We start from the raw sequence: 15,557 nt of genomic DNA on the forward strand, positions 1-15,557 counted from the left end.
GATTCTTGACACATTTTGAGAGATCACGAGGAAGCCAGTCATGACATTTGTGACGTAGAGGAGGAACCACAGATCCTTTCCTCATCAACAACAATGCTAATCAAGCAGACTTTGTGAGAACCAACAATGATTACTTTATGTTTTTGAGCCCGAATACAAAGAGGATGAGTCATACAATTTAGACGGATGTAGCTTTATTGTGACACTATAGCATTAGCAACATTGCTATGCGCTAAACATACAAACTAACCATAGTTATTTTAAATAAAACAAATTCTTACTGTAATATTTCCATTCTCATTGGGATGTCGACCAACAGGACGCTCACGTAGTTCCGTTTGGATGAAGATTCAATGTGAAAGTGGACCAGCCTGTGAGTCCATGAACACTTGTGTCTACTAGCAGGTGAGAGATGTGAAAGTGGACCAGCCTGTGGGTCCATGGCCACATGTGTCTACTAGCAGGTGAGAGATGCATCAATTATAATCTAGAATTTACTTTTAGCAAGTTTGAGAACAAGCAGAAGCAGCCGCCGCCTCAGTGTGTCAACAATAGCAGCTCAAGCTAGCATTAGCTTATTTTTCAGGTCCTGGGGTATTGTTGGTGCTTATTGGATGTTTTTAGAGAGTTTAATGAGAGGAGTCTCCACCTGTTGACTCAATTGTTAGATATGTATTTACCATTTAGAAGTCATCAAAAAGCCAAGCATATGTGTTCTTGTCTTACCTGAGGCTTGTGAATGACAAACAGCACATCTCTTTCCAATGTTTGCATATTTCCAGTATGACTGACCTAATAATCTGGTCAGAGTGCAGAATCGTTACTCCAGTGACGTAGAACCTAGATATTGGGAGCGGAATATTCAAAACGGCCGACTGAATTTGTGGCCCTTTGTCACATTCCAGCATACTTTCTGTATTGTAAAGAGAATTGGACAGAGTCAACTTGTTTTTTTGCACTCCACTGCTACTTTAAATGGACAATGACCTTGGCCTTCCTCTGCATTTGTACGCCGCAGCGCTAACGGGCTCAGTGCGCAACACGCGCACGCTTTCGCCGCTGCTCGCTGATCTCGGTCAGGAAATGAATATAATAAATCTTTCAGCGATTCAATATCGCCACAGGAGACGGAGCGGCGGTGTGACAACGGACCCGCGTTGTATTACACGCCTTGAATATTCATGAAGGCCAGCAGGCCGGCGCCCGCCCGGCCTCATGGCTGTTGAAGAGGGGCGCTCCTGGTCCTCCCACACCAGGACATCCTGCCACTACCACATTGTCTGAATATTGCAAAGTTGCTCTTCGCTGGGAGGCCCAGGTAGCAAAGGTGTGCATTATTACTCTTGTCTTTAATTCCTCCGCCACATTCCAAGCTTTGCCTTGGCAGCCTGAGATAAGCAAGGAGCAGATGCCAGCTTGCAGATGGACCAGCGGGTCCTCCTTTGTGCCGGCCTGCCTGGCCGCTCCTCAATACCTCGTCTTATCTGGGTGGCGGCTCGCAGCCCTGAAAGGAATTTCATGGATGGATTCACCTGGATGGATTCACCTGGGTGGACCAGCGCCTGATCCAGGAGTGGGTCGGGGATTTTGGAAAATGTCCAGCATGCTGCTTTAGTTATCTTTTTTTTTTTTTTTTTTCAAACAAATGAGATCATTATCCATGCGTTTGTTACGTCTCGCCTCGACTACTGTAACGTATTATTTTCGGGTCTCCCCATGTCTAGCATTAAAAGATTACAGTTGGTACAAAATGCGGCTGCTAGACTTTTGACAAGAACAAGAAAGTTTGATCACATTACGCCTGTACTGGCTCACCTGCACTGGCTTCCTGTGCACTTAAGATGTGACTTTAAGGTTTTACTACTTACGTATAAAATACTACACGGTCTAGCTCCATCTTATCTTGCCGATTGTATTGTACCATATGTCCCGGCAAGAAATCTGCGTTCAAAAGACTCCGGCTTATTAGTGATTCCCAAAGCCCAAAAAAAGTCTGCGGGCTATAGAGCATTTTCCGTTCGGGCTCCAGTACTCTGGAATGCCCTCCCGGTAACAGTTCGAGATGCTACCTCAGTAGAAGCATTTAAGTCTCACCTTAAAACTCATTTGTATACTCTAGCCTTTAAATAGACTCCCTTTTTAGACCAGTTGATCTGCCGTTTCTTTTCTTTTTCTTCTATGTCCCACTCTCCCGTGTGGAGGGGGTCCGGTCCGATCCGGTGGCCATGTACTGCTCGCCTGTGTATCGGCTGGGGACATCTCTGCGCTGCTGGTCCGCCTACGCTTGGGATGGTTTCCTGCTGGCTCCGCTGTGAACGGGACTCTCGCTGCTGTGTCTTGGATCCTCTTTGGACTGGACTCTCGCGACTGTGTTGGATCCATTGTGGATTGAACTTTCACAGTATCATGTTAGACCCGCTCGACATCCATTGCTTTCCTCCTCTCTAAGGTTCTCATAGTCATTATTGTCACCAATGTCCCACTGGGTGTGAGTTTTCCTTGCCCTTATGTGGGCCTACCGAGGATGTCGTGGTGGTTTGTGCAGCCCTTTGAGACACTACTGATTTAGGGCTATATAGGTAAACATTGATTGATTGATTGATTGAAACAAAGCTGTTCATCCAGTTAACGTGACAAGCGCGCTACCCTCAACTTCCTGTCTGCGGGGCACCTGGCCACACCTGTTGGTGGCGGCCTCAAAGCACACCTGATGCACCTTATGTGTCCTTTCTTCAGGTGCGCCACTTCTTCACAAAGCCTTTTTGCCTCCGTCTTCTTCTAATTCCCCCCTTGTCATAAGTAAGGTGATACAAATATACACACATATATATACATATATACACACATATATATATATATATATATATATATATATATATATATATATACGTTGCAAAATTAGTTATTTACACAGAAATACTTTGTAAATTTTTACTTACATACCTCAATTGTTTCCAAATAACACGGCAGTAAAACGACCGATCAAGCAAAACAGAAGTCATGGTCATGGTGTTACGCCTGTTCGGCATCGTGGTGCCGGGTTCGATTCCCTCGAGGATGCGTCGAAATTGAACACAGCAAAGGTAAGATATACAGATTTATTTAAATAACAAAAATGCTAGACCTAGTAGAATAAAACAAACAAAGGACGCTAGCATAAAAGCTAGGAATAGTAATAGACAAACTAAATCTGGCTTGAAGGCACACAAAAACAGAAAAACCAATCTTCAGCGTGAGAGCTGGAATAATAAAAACCAATGTTCAGCGTGAGAGCTGGAATAATACAAGGGCATAGCATGAATAAACATAGGAATGATCAGAGGAAACTAGTTGCGTGTAAGCAAACCAGAAATGCAGACGTAGCGTTGTGTGAAAACAAACTTGGATCCCAGACTGAACAACAAAAGATGCAGGCTTATATAAGGCAGGTGATTAGTGAGGACAGGTGTGCAGGGCCGTGAGAAACAGGTGAAACTGATAAGCTACCATGGTGACCGAGTTAAACAGGGAATAATAGGATCAGATGGAGTGAAAATAAAAATGGAACAATAAACAATAATATGTGGAGGATCCAAAAAGCGGATCTCAACACATGGACCCTCTAGCTGCGCAAGCTAGCTCTCCAACCAGCTAAACAGACTCAGTAACTCCACGCTGACGTTTTGGTGATTTTTATTTAGGAATTTGTGACGTTGAAACAATACAAAAAGAATGGCGTTGTAAAATGATAATAATAATAACAGCACAGACACTCGTAAACGTGTTAGCATATTAGCTAATGCTAATGACAGCTAGCATGATTACACTATGACAAGAAGTACAAATATGCATGAAGACACCCCTGCAGACGTCACACATGGGGCGGTTTAACAAGTAAGAGTTGTTTTAGTTATATTGTAAAACTTACAAACGTTTCTTGTTGTGATGAATGAAGAATCCATACGTGTAAAAACATTATGGACGGCTCAAAGACCAACTGACAAAAAAAAAAAAAAAAAGCACTGCCATTAAATCGAAGGACATTGCAGCAGCGAACTTGTCCAAAAGTCGGCGCCATGGTAGAAACAATAAAACACACTGTCATTATTTTTGCTTGGTTATTTTTATAAAATTACTTTTATTCTGGCCGACAGCGATGAAAAATTGATAAAATAGGAAAGAAGTATCCATCCATCTGTTTTCTACCATAGTCTAGAATTTACAGTACATGTGATTTTGTGGTATTTTCATTTTTTTATGAACTTTTCACATTGTCATAGGGTATTGTTTGTAGAATTTTAGGCAGTGAAAAAGAAGATTAGGAACCACTGTTGTAAAAATGAGGCGGAGTCTCTCTAGTGGGACCGTGGCACATTTCCCCTGCCAGCTCCTGGGCCTCATGTCCAGCTCGCTGCTTTCGAGGTGCCGACGTCGGACGCCAACTGTCGCCGTTGGACCCGCTCCCAGAAATCAGCCATCATCTTTTACGGCCATATGCCCGGCGAGCTCTGAGTTTGACACCATGAAAGGGAGATCCTCCTCGGCGAGAGCTCGGCGTTGCCAGAAGTCTTCTGTGAAATGCCAGCCGTCCTCGGCAGGAGAAGACATGCCACCTCCTTGCCAGGGGAAATATGTCTCATCTTGGAAATGTCACATTTAGATTTGTATTAGTCACCCTCTCTGTCCTACTTGAGGGGCCGGCACTATCTTCTGTGATTATGCTTGATTTATCAATATTGCAAGTGTTCCGAATGACCTCGCTTCTGAAGTCACACTTCCATTGATTTGGGGAAGACTGATGCAAAATACAAAATGTGAAATGAAATATTCAAGTTGGCAGGTAATTCTCCTATGGATACAATTCCCAAATTCTATCCATCCATCCATTTTCTACCGCTTATTCCCTTCAGGGTCGCGGGGGGCGCTGGAGCCCATCTCAGCTAAATGAAAAAATACAAATAGATATAGCATACAGAAAATATGAAGGACAGACTGTATTACATTTTGGGCTTGATATACAAAGATCCAAATAAGATGTGTTCAAAAGTGTGCACAAACTATAAAATAATGTGTCCTAACTATCATACTAAGAAGGCCCCTGAGACATCATGTGTTCATCAAAGACTTGGCTGGCAGGGAGATTTCCATCTACTGTGAATAGCCTGCTGCTATGCTGCCACCTAGTGGATGATGTGATCATTTCAGGCCAACAATATTGTAGTGAGATCTAAGTCAAGCATCACGCAGCATTTACTTCTATGACCCAATTAAAACAACCTTGCCTAGTCATGGTGCTTAAAAATAAATAAAGTCCAACTAACGCAAAATGTAAACACACAACACAACCTGCTCACTGAACTTTGTGGATCTTATGAAAAATGTCCGTGCACCATAAAAACTGCCAAATACACCCATTTGAATCCATTGCAAGGCATGATGGGAACACTCTCCACACTTAGTCATGTTTGGTGCATTTTAGCTGCTTGATATTTCTGATGGATTACAAAACTTTAAAGAGGTCCTCACAGAAATAAACAAAGTAGGAGTCAAACTTTAACATATCCAATATATTCATTATTAATTACATATCCAATATTATTATATTGTTTGTGTGTATAGGATATATATATATATATATATATATATATATATATATATATATATATAATAAACAGTTTCTCTTTTAAGCATAGGTTGCATCTTTTATTACCACTGTTGTAAGGTGTGCTGGATGCAAGAATTTGCCATGTTATTGAATATTCAACATTATTGTCTTTGAGGTTCCAAATGTGTTTGCTGAGTTCTGTAGAATTCTGCAAAGTCTGGTTCCTAAAGGAGGCGTTGTGATTATTCCATCTTGTTTTGAACGCTCCTTCGGTTAATCCTACGTACGTGTCGGATGTGTTAATGTCCTTGCGTATTACCTTTGCTTGGTAAACGACTGATGTCTGTAAGCACCTTCCGTTGAGAGGGCAATCAGGTTTCTTGCGACAGTTACATTCATTATTGGTTTCAGAGTCGTTTAGTCTGGGGGTAGGCAGTCCTTTTGCAATTGCTTTGTTGTGGTTTGAAATGATTTGTTGCATGTTGTTCATACAGCTGTAGCTCAATTTAATGTTGTTCTTGTTGAATATTTTTCTTAGGGTGTTGCCTTTGGGAAAGTGTTTGTCGATCAGAGTGAGGAACTTGCGGCCGATGTTGGTTGAGACGTCTTTGCTGAATGGCGGATTGTACCGGATGATGTTGTTTCGTTTTCTGCCCTTTTTTTGTTGGTTTCCTGGAGTGGGTTCATAGGTGAGGGTGAAGTTGTATCCGCTTTCATCAAGTGCTTTCTGGTACGGGGGGGTTGCTTGGTCGAATTCAGCTTCCAATCATCAGATTCTCCTGATGATTGAGGGAACCCCTCATGAAACAGTTCTGTAGAGATGAAATAGTCTTGTGATTTTTCCCACACCTACATATTGCGCTCTACCACGGTATCGAGCACTATTCTCTAGATAATCCCATCAAGAGAGATATATATATGTATATATATATATATATATATATATATATATATATATATATATATATATATATATATATATATGTATATATATATATATATATATATATATATATATATATATATATATATGTATATATATATATATATATAAACTGGTGTAAAATGCCCTAGTTATTTAATGGAGGTTGAGTGCCGGCTGTCACCATGGACACACTCATTTCCCTGCACGTTTATGGCATCCTATGCTCATGTTGTTAACATGCAGCACACAAATAGAATATGAACTACCTTTTCTTGGCGATATTGACGCCCGATCTACTGTAAAAAAAACAGTCACTACTTTGAGCGATAACGCACATTGCAAGAAATGTTTTCATGTTTTCTACATCCAAAAAAAGCCCGCCAGCAGACACTAAAACAAATCTATTGAGTTAATTCTAATTAGTCTTTTAAAAGAGTCAAATGAAAAATGTTTATTTCTATTGAGTTAATTCCAATTAGTCCTTTAAAAGAGTCAAATGAAGAATGTTTATTCCTATATCCCCGATGTATATGACTTACTTGTGGTCTACGTTACATTTAATGGTGGTTATTTGCCTGTTTTGTGGGCGGTCTTATTTAGTGCATCTTTAGCGCATCTTTATTGTCCGTGGTCCACGTGGTAGTTTCTAGGGCTTCCAAAGCGAGTCTACTGACACATCTGAGTGAGCAGACTCACTCCAAGCTCTTTGGGTTGAACTCCACCATGTGTGGAGATACCTGCTCTGACATGGCAAATGGGGAGAATGTCACAAATTGGGCAAATTCCAAACTGCTCGTTTGGAAGAAGTATGCAGGAAGGCAAGATTGTTTTATAAACATCCCTGCCATGCTTTCAAGGTTTATTTTCCGATTTGTTGGACTTATACAGATCCTAAATACACAAAACACAGGTAGCAATAGGTAATAATAGTAGGTTTTGCATATAAGTCCTCTTTAAGTCAACCAGCAGCTATCCAATTATAAAATAATATTGCTGAATATACACACGCGGATGTAAAATTACTTTTTCTCTCGATTTTCAGTCCTTGCAGGGCAATCGCCTCTGTTCTCCAAGCCATTTTGTAATCGTTCCAGTTCGCGCGAAAATTCTAGAAATGCTAAATATAGACTGTAAACGGCAGCCACAGAACAGTTTTAGTCTTGATAAATCACATCCCGTGCGCTAGAAGGTTATATTTGCATCTTCTCCCAGTATTGTGGGCGTTCTTATCAGCAACATTTATTCTGCAAATACATCAAAAGAGATCAACTAAATGTATCGTGCTCTCTATTTGGCAACCTTCTGTGCTCAAGGTCAACCTGTATTTGCATGGATTTATATATTTAAGAAACATATATATTATTATTATTGATTTAGTTAGAATGTGTTGTAGCATCATGTAATCATCTATACATTTCTTTTTCATAATTGTTTGTGACTCCTTTCATTTCTGTTTCTTTTTCGTAATTCCGGCTGCTGTTTGAGTGGGCCCCGAGCCCGTCTGTAGTGGAAAACTTGAGCGCCGAGGTCAAAAAAGTGAAGAACCCCTGGTCTCACAATTAATACTTTTGATTAGGTAAAATTGTTTATTTATATTTGCTTCTTTCTTTTGACGTCAGAATCTGAATCATTTAGCTGCCCGAAACTTTTGGATCCAGTCTTGTCGCACACCAAAGTGTTGACCTTTCACAAGGACATGTGCCGCTGTTGGAAGTGAAAATGTGTCATTGTCGCCTCAGTCTGTCAGACAAGTGCCTTCCAAAGGACTTGATCAGCCTTGGCGGCCGCATGGATCGCTGTTTTATTAAAAGCAAGGGCTCCTCCACTGAAAAATTGCTTCTTTGTCCGTCATGTGACTTAAATCAGAACCAGCCTGCTTCCAAGAAGCCGCATCCTGGTCACCAATGTTGTCTCCAATTGTTCACATCCTGGTCACCAATGTTGTCTCCAATTGTTCACATCCTGGTCACCAATGTTGTCTCCAATTGTTCACATCCTGGTCACCAATGTTGTCTCCAATTGTTCACACCCTGGTCACCAATGTTGTCTCCAATTGTTCACATCCTGGTCACCAATGTTGTCTCCAATTGTTCACATCCTGGTCACCAATGTTGCCTCCAATTGTTCACATCCTGGTCACCAATGTTGTCTCCAATTGTTCACATCCTGGTCACCAATGTTGTCTCCAATTGTTCACATCCTGGTCACCAATGTTGTCTCCAATTGTTCACATCCTGGTCACCAATGTTGTCTCCAATTGTTCACATCCTGGTCACCAATGTTGTCTCCAATTGTTCACATCCTGGTCACCAATGTTGTCTCCAATTGTTCACATCCTGGTCACCAATGTTGCCTCCAATTACTAGCTATACGTATTAATTGTATTTAAATATATAAATAAAAGAAATAGTTGAACTTCAGACGGCATCTATCAAATACACAGTAATAAAAACACAGTTGTTCTACTAATTGTACTGTGCTTGCTGGTGACAAAAAACAACAAAAAAACAACACTTACCTTTCACTATTTGAGTAACCTTTGTTCTGCCATTTGCGTACTAGCGAGAGTCACTTGTCGTCAGGTGTGCAACACCACGTAAATCGTTGGCCAATCAAAAAGCAACCCCATAACGCTATAGCCAACATTCACCAGGAGAGGGCAACAGACAACATAGATCACTCTATTACAGACGGTGTCGCCATGGCTGTAACTTCCTCGTTCTTCTGTGTGTGCAGTTTTTTGTTAAAAATCCGTAGATGTTGTAACGTGATTGGGCAGGCAAGATGTTTATACAACAGGAAAGCGGACCTGAAAACAGGCTGTCCCCACTCATGTCCGCATGGAGCTGGGGGGGCGTGGCCTCCAGCTCCGGCTGAATTTCAGGAGAGGCGCTCAATTTCGGGAGACTCCCGAAATTGAGTATGCCTTAAGGGGAATGTTGCTGGTCACCACGAAAATGTCCATTTTTTATTATGCAAATGATCATTTTTATCTGGGCTGAGCACATAAGGGAATAACATAGTGTTGGAGCGTCAGAAAGTCATTGTTCCAGGGGCCACGGATGCCAGGCTGTTAGGTTGTCATTGTTCCAGGGGCCACGGAGGGCCAGGCTGTTAGGTTGTCATTGTTCCAGGGGCCACAGAGGGCCCGGCTGTTAGGTTGTCATTGTTCCAGGGGCCACAGAGGGCCCGGCTGTTAGGTTGTCATTGTTCCAGGGGCCACAGAGGGCCCGGCTGTTAGGTTGTCATTGTTCCAGGGGCCACAGAGGGCCCGGTTGTTAGGTTGTCATTGTTCCAGGGGCCACGGAGGGCCCGGCTGTTAGGTTGTCATTGTTCCAGGGGCCACGGAGGGCCCGGCTGTTAGGTTGTCATTGTTCCAGGGGCCACAGAGGGCCCGGCTGTTAGGTTGTCATTGTTCCAGGGGCCACAGGGGGCCTGGCTGTTAGGTTGTCATTGTTCCAGGGGCCACAGGGGGCCAGGCTGTTAGGTTGTCATTGTTCCAGGGGCCACAGAGGGCCCGGCTGTTAGGTTGTCATTGTTCCAGGGGCCACAGAGGGCCAGGCTGTTAGGTTGTCATTGTTCCAGGGGCCACAGAGGGCCCGGCTGTTAGGTTGTCATTGTTCCAGGGGCCACAGAGGGCCCGGCTGTTAGGTTGTCATTGTTCCAGGGGCCACAGGGGGCCTGGCTGTTAGGTTGTCATTGTTCCAGGGGCCACAGAGGGCCCGGCTGTTAGGTTGTCATTGTTCCAGGGGCCACAGAGGGCCCGGCTGTTAGGTTGTCATTGTTCCAGGGGCCACAGGGGGCCTGGCTGTTAGGTTGTCATTGTTCCAGGGGCCACAGGGGGCCTGGCTGTTAGGTTGTCTTTGTTCCAGGGGCCACAGGGGGCCAGGCTGTTAGGTTGTCATTGTTCCAGGGGCCACAGAGGGCCCGGTTGTTAGGTTGTCATTGTTCCAGGGGCCACAGAGGCCCCGCCTGTTAGGTTGTCATTGTTCCAGGGGCCACAGAGGGCCCGGCTGTTAGGTTGTCATTGTTCCAGGGGCCACAGAGGGCCCGGCTGTTAGGTTGTCATTGTTCCAGGGGCCACAGAGGGCCCGGCTGTTAGGTTGTCATTGTTCCAGGGGCCACAGAGGGCCCGGCTGTTAGGTTGTCATTGTTCCAGGGGCCACGGAGGGCCCGGTTGTTAGGTTGTCATTGCTCCAGGGGCCACGGAGGGCCCGGCTGTTAGGTTGTCATTGTTCCAGGGGCCACGGAGGGCCCGGCTGTTAGGTTGTCATTGTTCCAGGGGCCACAGAGGGCCCGGCTGTTAGGTTGTCATTGTTCCAGGGGCCACAGGGGGCCTGGCTGTTAGGTTGTCATTGTTCCAGGGGCCACAGGGGGCCAGGCTGTTAGGTTGTCATTGTTCCAGGGGCCACAGAGGGCCCGGCTGTTAGGTTGTCATTGTTCCAGGGGCCACAGAGGGCCAGGCTGTTAGGTTGTCATTGTTCCAGGGGCCACAGAGGGCCTGGCTGTTAGGTTGTCATTGTTCCAGGGGCCACAGAGGGCCCGGCTGTTAGGTTGTCATTGTTCCAGGGGCCACAGAGGGCCCGGCCGTTAGGTTGTCATTGTTCCAGGGGCCACAGAGGGCCCGGCCGTTAGGTTTTCATTGTTCCAGGGGCCACAGAGGGCCCGGCTGTTAGGTTGTCATTGTTCCAGGGGCCACAGAGGGCCTGGCTGTTAGGTTGTCATTGTTCCAGGGGCCACGGAGGGCCCGGCTGTTAGGTTGTCATTGTTCCAGGGGCCACAGAGGGCCCGGCTGTTAGGTTGTCATTGTTCCAGGGGCCACAGGGGGCCTGGCTGTTAGGTTGTCATTGTTCCAGGGGCCACAGGGGGCCAGGCTGTTAGGTTGTCATTGTTCCAGGGGCCACAGAGGGCCCGGCTGTTAGGTTGTCATTGTTCCAGGGGCCACAGAGGGCCCGGCTGTTAGGTTGTCATTGTTCCAGGGGCCACGGAGGGCCCGGCTGTTAGGTTGTCATTGTTCCAGGGGCCACAGAGGGCTTGGCTTTTAGGTTGTCATTGTTCCAGGGGCCACAGAGGGCCCGGCAGTTAGGTTGTCATTGTTCCAGGGGCCACAGAGGGCCAGGCTGTTAGGTTGTCATTGTTCCAGGGGCCACAGAGGGCCCGGCTGTTAGGTTGTCATTGTTCCAGGGGCCACAGAGGGCCCGGCTGTTAGGTTGTCATTGTTCCAGGGGCCACAGAGGGCCAGGCTGTTAGGTTGTCATTGTTCCAGGGGCCACAGAGGGCCCGGCTGTCCACAGCAAGACAAGGGAATTATCTCTCCGATTGTTTCTTATCAGACTTCACCCACCGTGCTCCCATTCTCCTCCAGTAATGACTAGCCACCCTTTTTCTCCCCAACGGGGGAATAAATCCAGCGCCGTCTTCCGGATAAAAGGACTCGCTTGTCCCCGCTCTCTTGCCCGCTGACCTGAATTGACAGGAAATGGTATTCCAGGTGTTTTTTCTGTCCGCAATGACGTTTTTCCTCTATTTCCCCCTTTTTTATCTCCCTGCAGCCGCCCCTAAGGGCCCGAAGCTCTTCATGACCCCCAGCAGGGCCAAAGTTGGGGACACAGTGCGCATCACTGTGCAAGGATTCCAGGTAGGACCTCGAGGGGTAAGTGCACAGTGTGAGGCTTCAACCTTCCTCTTCTGGTAGCTTTCTCTCACCATCGCTTGTGTTAGGATCACTTTTGAGCCATGTGGTAAATCAGCTGTAAAATACACTAAAAACTATGATCTAGCATCCAATTTGTTTTTCATCTCTTGGTTGCCTTGTTAAGCTTTCTTATCCATGGAAATATTGGTTTTAATATTTTTGGTGTGGGCCAGCAAGCCTTTTTTTTGTCAGTAAAGCCCTCCATTTCAATTTAAAAAATGGTCAAATGAACCCCAAGAGAATGGTGTAAATAAATAAAAGGTTGTTGTGTTACCTGACTATTACACCACATCTCTTCAATAAATGGGTTTTATTTATTTTTTCATTTTAATCATTTTATACTGAATTGACGTCACATGTCTGGACTTGCCCGTCTTTGTTTGTTTTTGCACTGGATAAGAAGGTGAACTGAGAAGCCCCTAAAGCTCACATGATTGGTAGATAAGCTGGCTGTCATTGTGTCCACTTTTGCCTCCAATTATTGCTTGATCATCACATTTTTATAACTGGGTCGAAACCGACCCAGACAACACCAAGGTCATCATTTCAACCAGAGCATTTTATGATTTACTGAAAAAAAATATATATATTTTGTTGTGTTGAAATAGAGGTGCCTGACAAAGTCAAAAAGCCTTGATGCAAAAATAAAAATGGATGTGGTTCTCTGATGCATTTAAGAACTAAAACGGGTCGGTGCCAATTCTAACACAAGAGGAAGGTTAAGGATGGCAACTTTACATCTGACCTGTTGTCATCTCACTTCTTAACACCTTCACATGCTTTCATGCTCACAGTGTCTTTCATGCTTTCATCTTTCATGCTCACAGTACATTTACATGCTGTCATGCTCACAGTACCTTTCATGCATGCATCTTTCATGCTCACAGTACCTTTCATGCTTTCATGCTCACAGTATCTTTCATGCTTTCATCTTTCATGCTCACAGTACCTTTCATCCTTTCATCTTTCATGCTTACAGTACATTTACATGCTGTCATGCTCACGGTACCTTTCATGCATTCATCTTTCATGCTCACAGTGCCTTTCATGCATTCATCTTTCATGCTCACAGTACCAAACTGAATGCAAATACTGAAATATTTGTAGGGAGTAAATGCCGTATGAACCGGTGTTGTCCCAGTACCGATATTTTGTACCGGTACCAAAATGTATTTCGATACTTTTCTAAGTAAAGGGGACCACAAAAAAATGGCGTTATTGGCATTATTTGAACAAAAAAATCTATAAAACATATGTTTATTATTGTAAGTTTGTCCTTAAATAAAATGCTAAACATGGGAAGGGGGGGGGAAGCGGTACTTTGTAGAGGCGGTATATTACCAAATATGATTCTTTAGTATCTGTTGTGATTCGGCTTCCGGATCACACATCTCTAGCAGGTTTATGTCCTTTTTGTATTGTCCTATGTTTTGATCATGTTTTGGACTCTACCGATCCCGTTTGTTAGCGCACTTCCTTGTTTTGTATTGTCACCATGGCAACCTAATTACGCCTCCTGCACAGAATCATTACGCACACCTGTTTTGAATTATTTGTGTTGTATTTAAGACCACCTGCTACCTTAGTTCCTCCTGGCTGTTTTGTTTGCTACTTGCAACGCGCACGTTGGTTCTTATTTTTGTAATCACTATTGCTAAGTCTCGCCTTAGCTTTTGCGTGCGCTCTGCACCTCTATTCCTGTACTCTGCTCTCGTTGCTAATTATTAGCATAGCTCTCCGTGCATTCGGCACGCCTTTTCTTTGCATTTTGTACCAGTATTATTTTTGTTTTTTGTATTAAATCTAATCTTACCTGCAACTCCTGCCTGTCCTGGTCCTCTTGCATCCCTGGGGTAGCAACACGCATCCATATTTCTGGTGTTGCCTTCTTTGTATTTGGCTTTATTTAATGTTTGGTTATATTTATTGTTTGGGGGATAAAAAAAGGAAAGAAAGAAGTTAAAGGGTTGCATTTCTGGGACATGAGAAGCAACAACAACAAAACCACAACAACATAACTATATCAGCCAAAACGTTATATACAAATATGACACCAAAGATTGTAAAGAAGAGGAGATTGGGGAAGTAGATAGTACCCTCATTTCAGGACTATCGAGCGCACCGGTATATAAGTTGCGCCCACAAAATAAATAAATAATGAAAAAAAATTATTTTCCCATACATTTTCCGCAGTTATATACCTTGTGAAATGAGTTATTTATACAGAAATACTTTATAAATGTTTATTTACATACCTTAATTGTTTTCAAACGGCACCTGTAACAAGGCAGTAAAACGGCTGTTAAAACAAAACAGCAGTCATGGTCATGGACCCACTAGCTGCGCAAGCTAGCTCTCCAATCAGCTAAACGGACTCAATAACTCCACGCTGACCTTTGGATGAATTTACTGAGGAATTTGTGAAAGTGAAACAATAGAAAACAATGGCGTTGTAAGTTAATAATACTAAAACAGACACTCGTACGCGTGTTAGCGTATTAATGCTCGGGACGCTAGTGTCATTACATTAAGATAGCAGGTACAAATGTGCAAGACAACACTCCTACAGACATCACACAAGGGACGCTTTAGTAATTACAAAGACTTTTAGTAACTATTGTAAATGTTGCTTGGAGTGATGAATGAAGGTTCCATATAAGTACAGACGCTATGGACGGCTAGAAAACAAAATGTAGTCCGGTTGAAAAAAAAAACGTAAAGAGAACACACTTTTGGTAAATGGAAGGACACTGCAGCACATGCAGGGAGTCAACTCTCCAACAATGCTGCCATCGCAACAACAATAAAACACCCTCTCTCCCTTTATGCGTGTCTTTTACATACATATATATATACATATATATATATATATATATATATATATATATATATATATTTTTTTTTTTTTTTTTTTTTTTATTATTATTATTATTATTATTATAGTTGTCGGCAAAGAAAAATCCATGCGTTAGCCGCTCCGTCCTGTTAGCAGTGGGGTTCAAAGTTTAGTAGAAAAATAGTGGCTTATAGCCCGGAAATTGCAGTAATAACAGAGTAATGACCATGAACATGACAAAAACTCTGGAAGCATCTCCCTCTCCATGCGACACAGACCCCTTCCTCCGCTACTTTTAACACCCTTCTTAAAACCCGTTTTTATTCACTGGCTTTTAACCCAGCATGAGACTTTAAACTGTTTTTAACTTTTTTAACTGTTTTTAACTTTTTAACTGCTTTTTATCCAACACATTGTTCTTAGGGTCATTTGTATTTTGTTTTTCAATGTGTATTTGACTTCTGTTTTAAATGTTATTTTGTAGTCTGTCCTTTGCTTCTATTTCTTGGTGGTGTAC

At 43.5% G+C, this 15,557-nt stretch overlaps 1 protein-coding gene across 2 annotated transcripts in view; it reads left to right on the forward strand.

Moving 5' to 3' along the window:
• igsf21a (immunoglobin superfamily, member 21a) overlaps positions 1 to 15,557 on the forward strand; it is a 419,808-nt gene that overhangs the window by 372,773 nt on the left and 31,478 nt on the right. The window contains exon 7 of one of the 2 annotated variants that reach the window (XM_061892205.1): positions 12,062 to 12,162. In XM_061892205.1, coding sequence (XP_061748189.1) covers positions 12,062 to 12,162 — 101 coding nt within the window. The remainder of the gene's footprint in view (positions 1 to 12,061; positions 12,163 to 15,557) is intronic. The other variant, XM_061892206.1, reaches the window with a different exon arrangement.

Source organism: Nerophis ophidion, linkage group LG02, assembly GCF_033978795.1.
Source record: "Nerophis ophidion isolate RoL-2023_Sa linkage group LG02, RoL_Noph_v1.0, whole genome shotgun sequence".
NCBI classification, from domain to species: domain Eukaryota; kingdom Metazoa; phylum Chordata; class Actinopteri; order Syngnathiformes; family Syngnathidae; genus Nerophis; species Nerophis ophidion.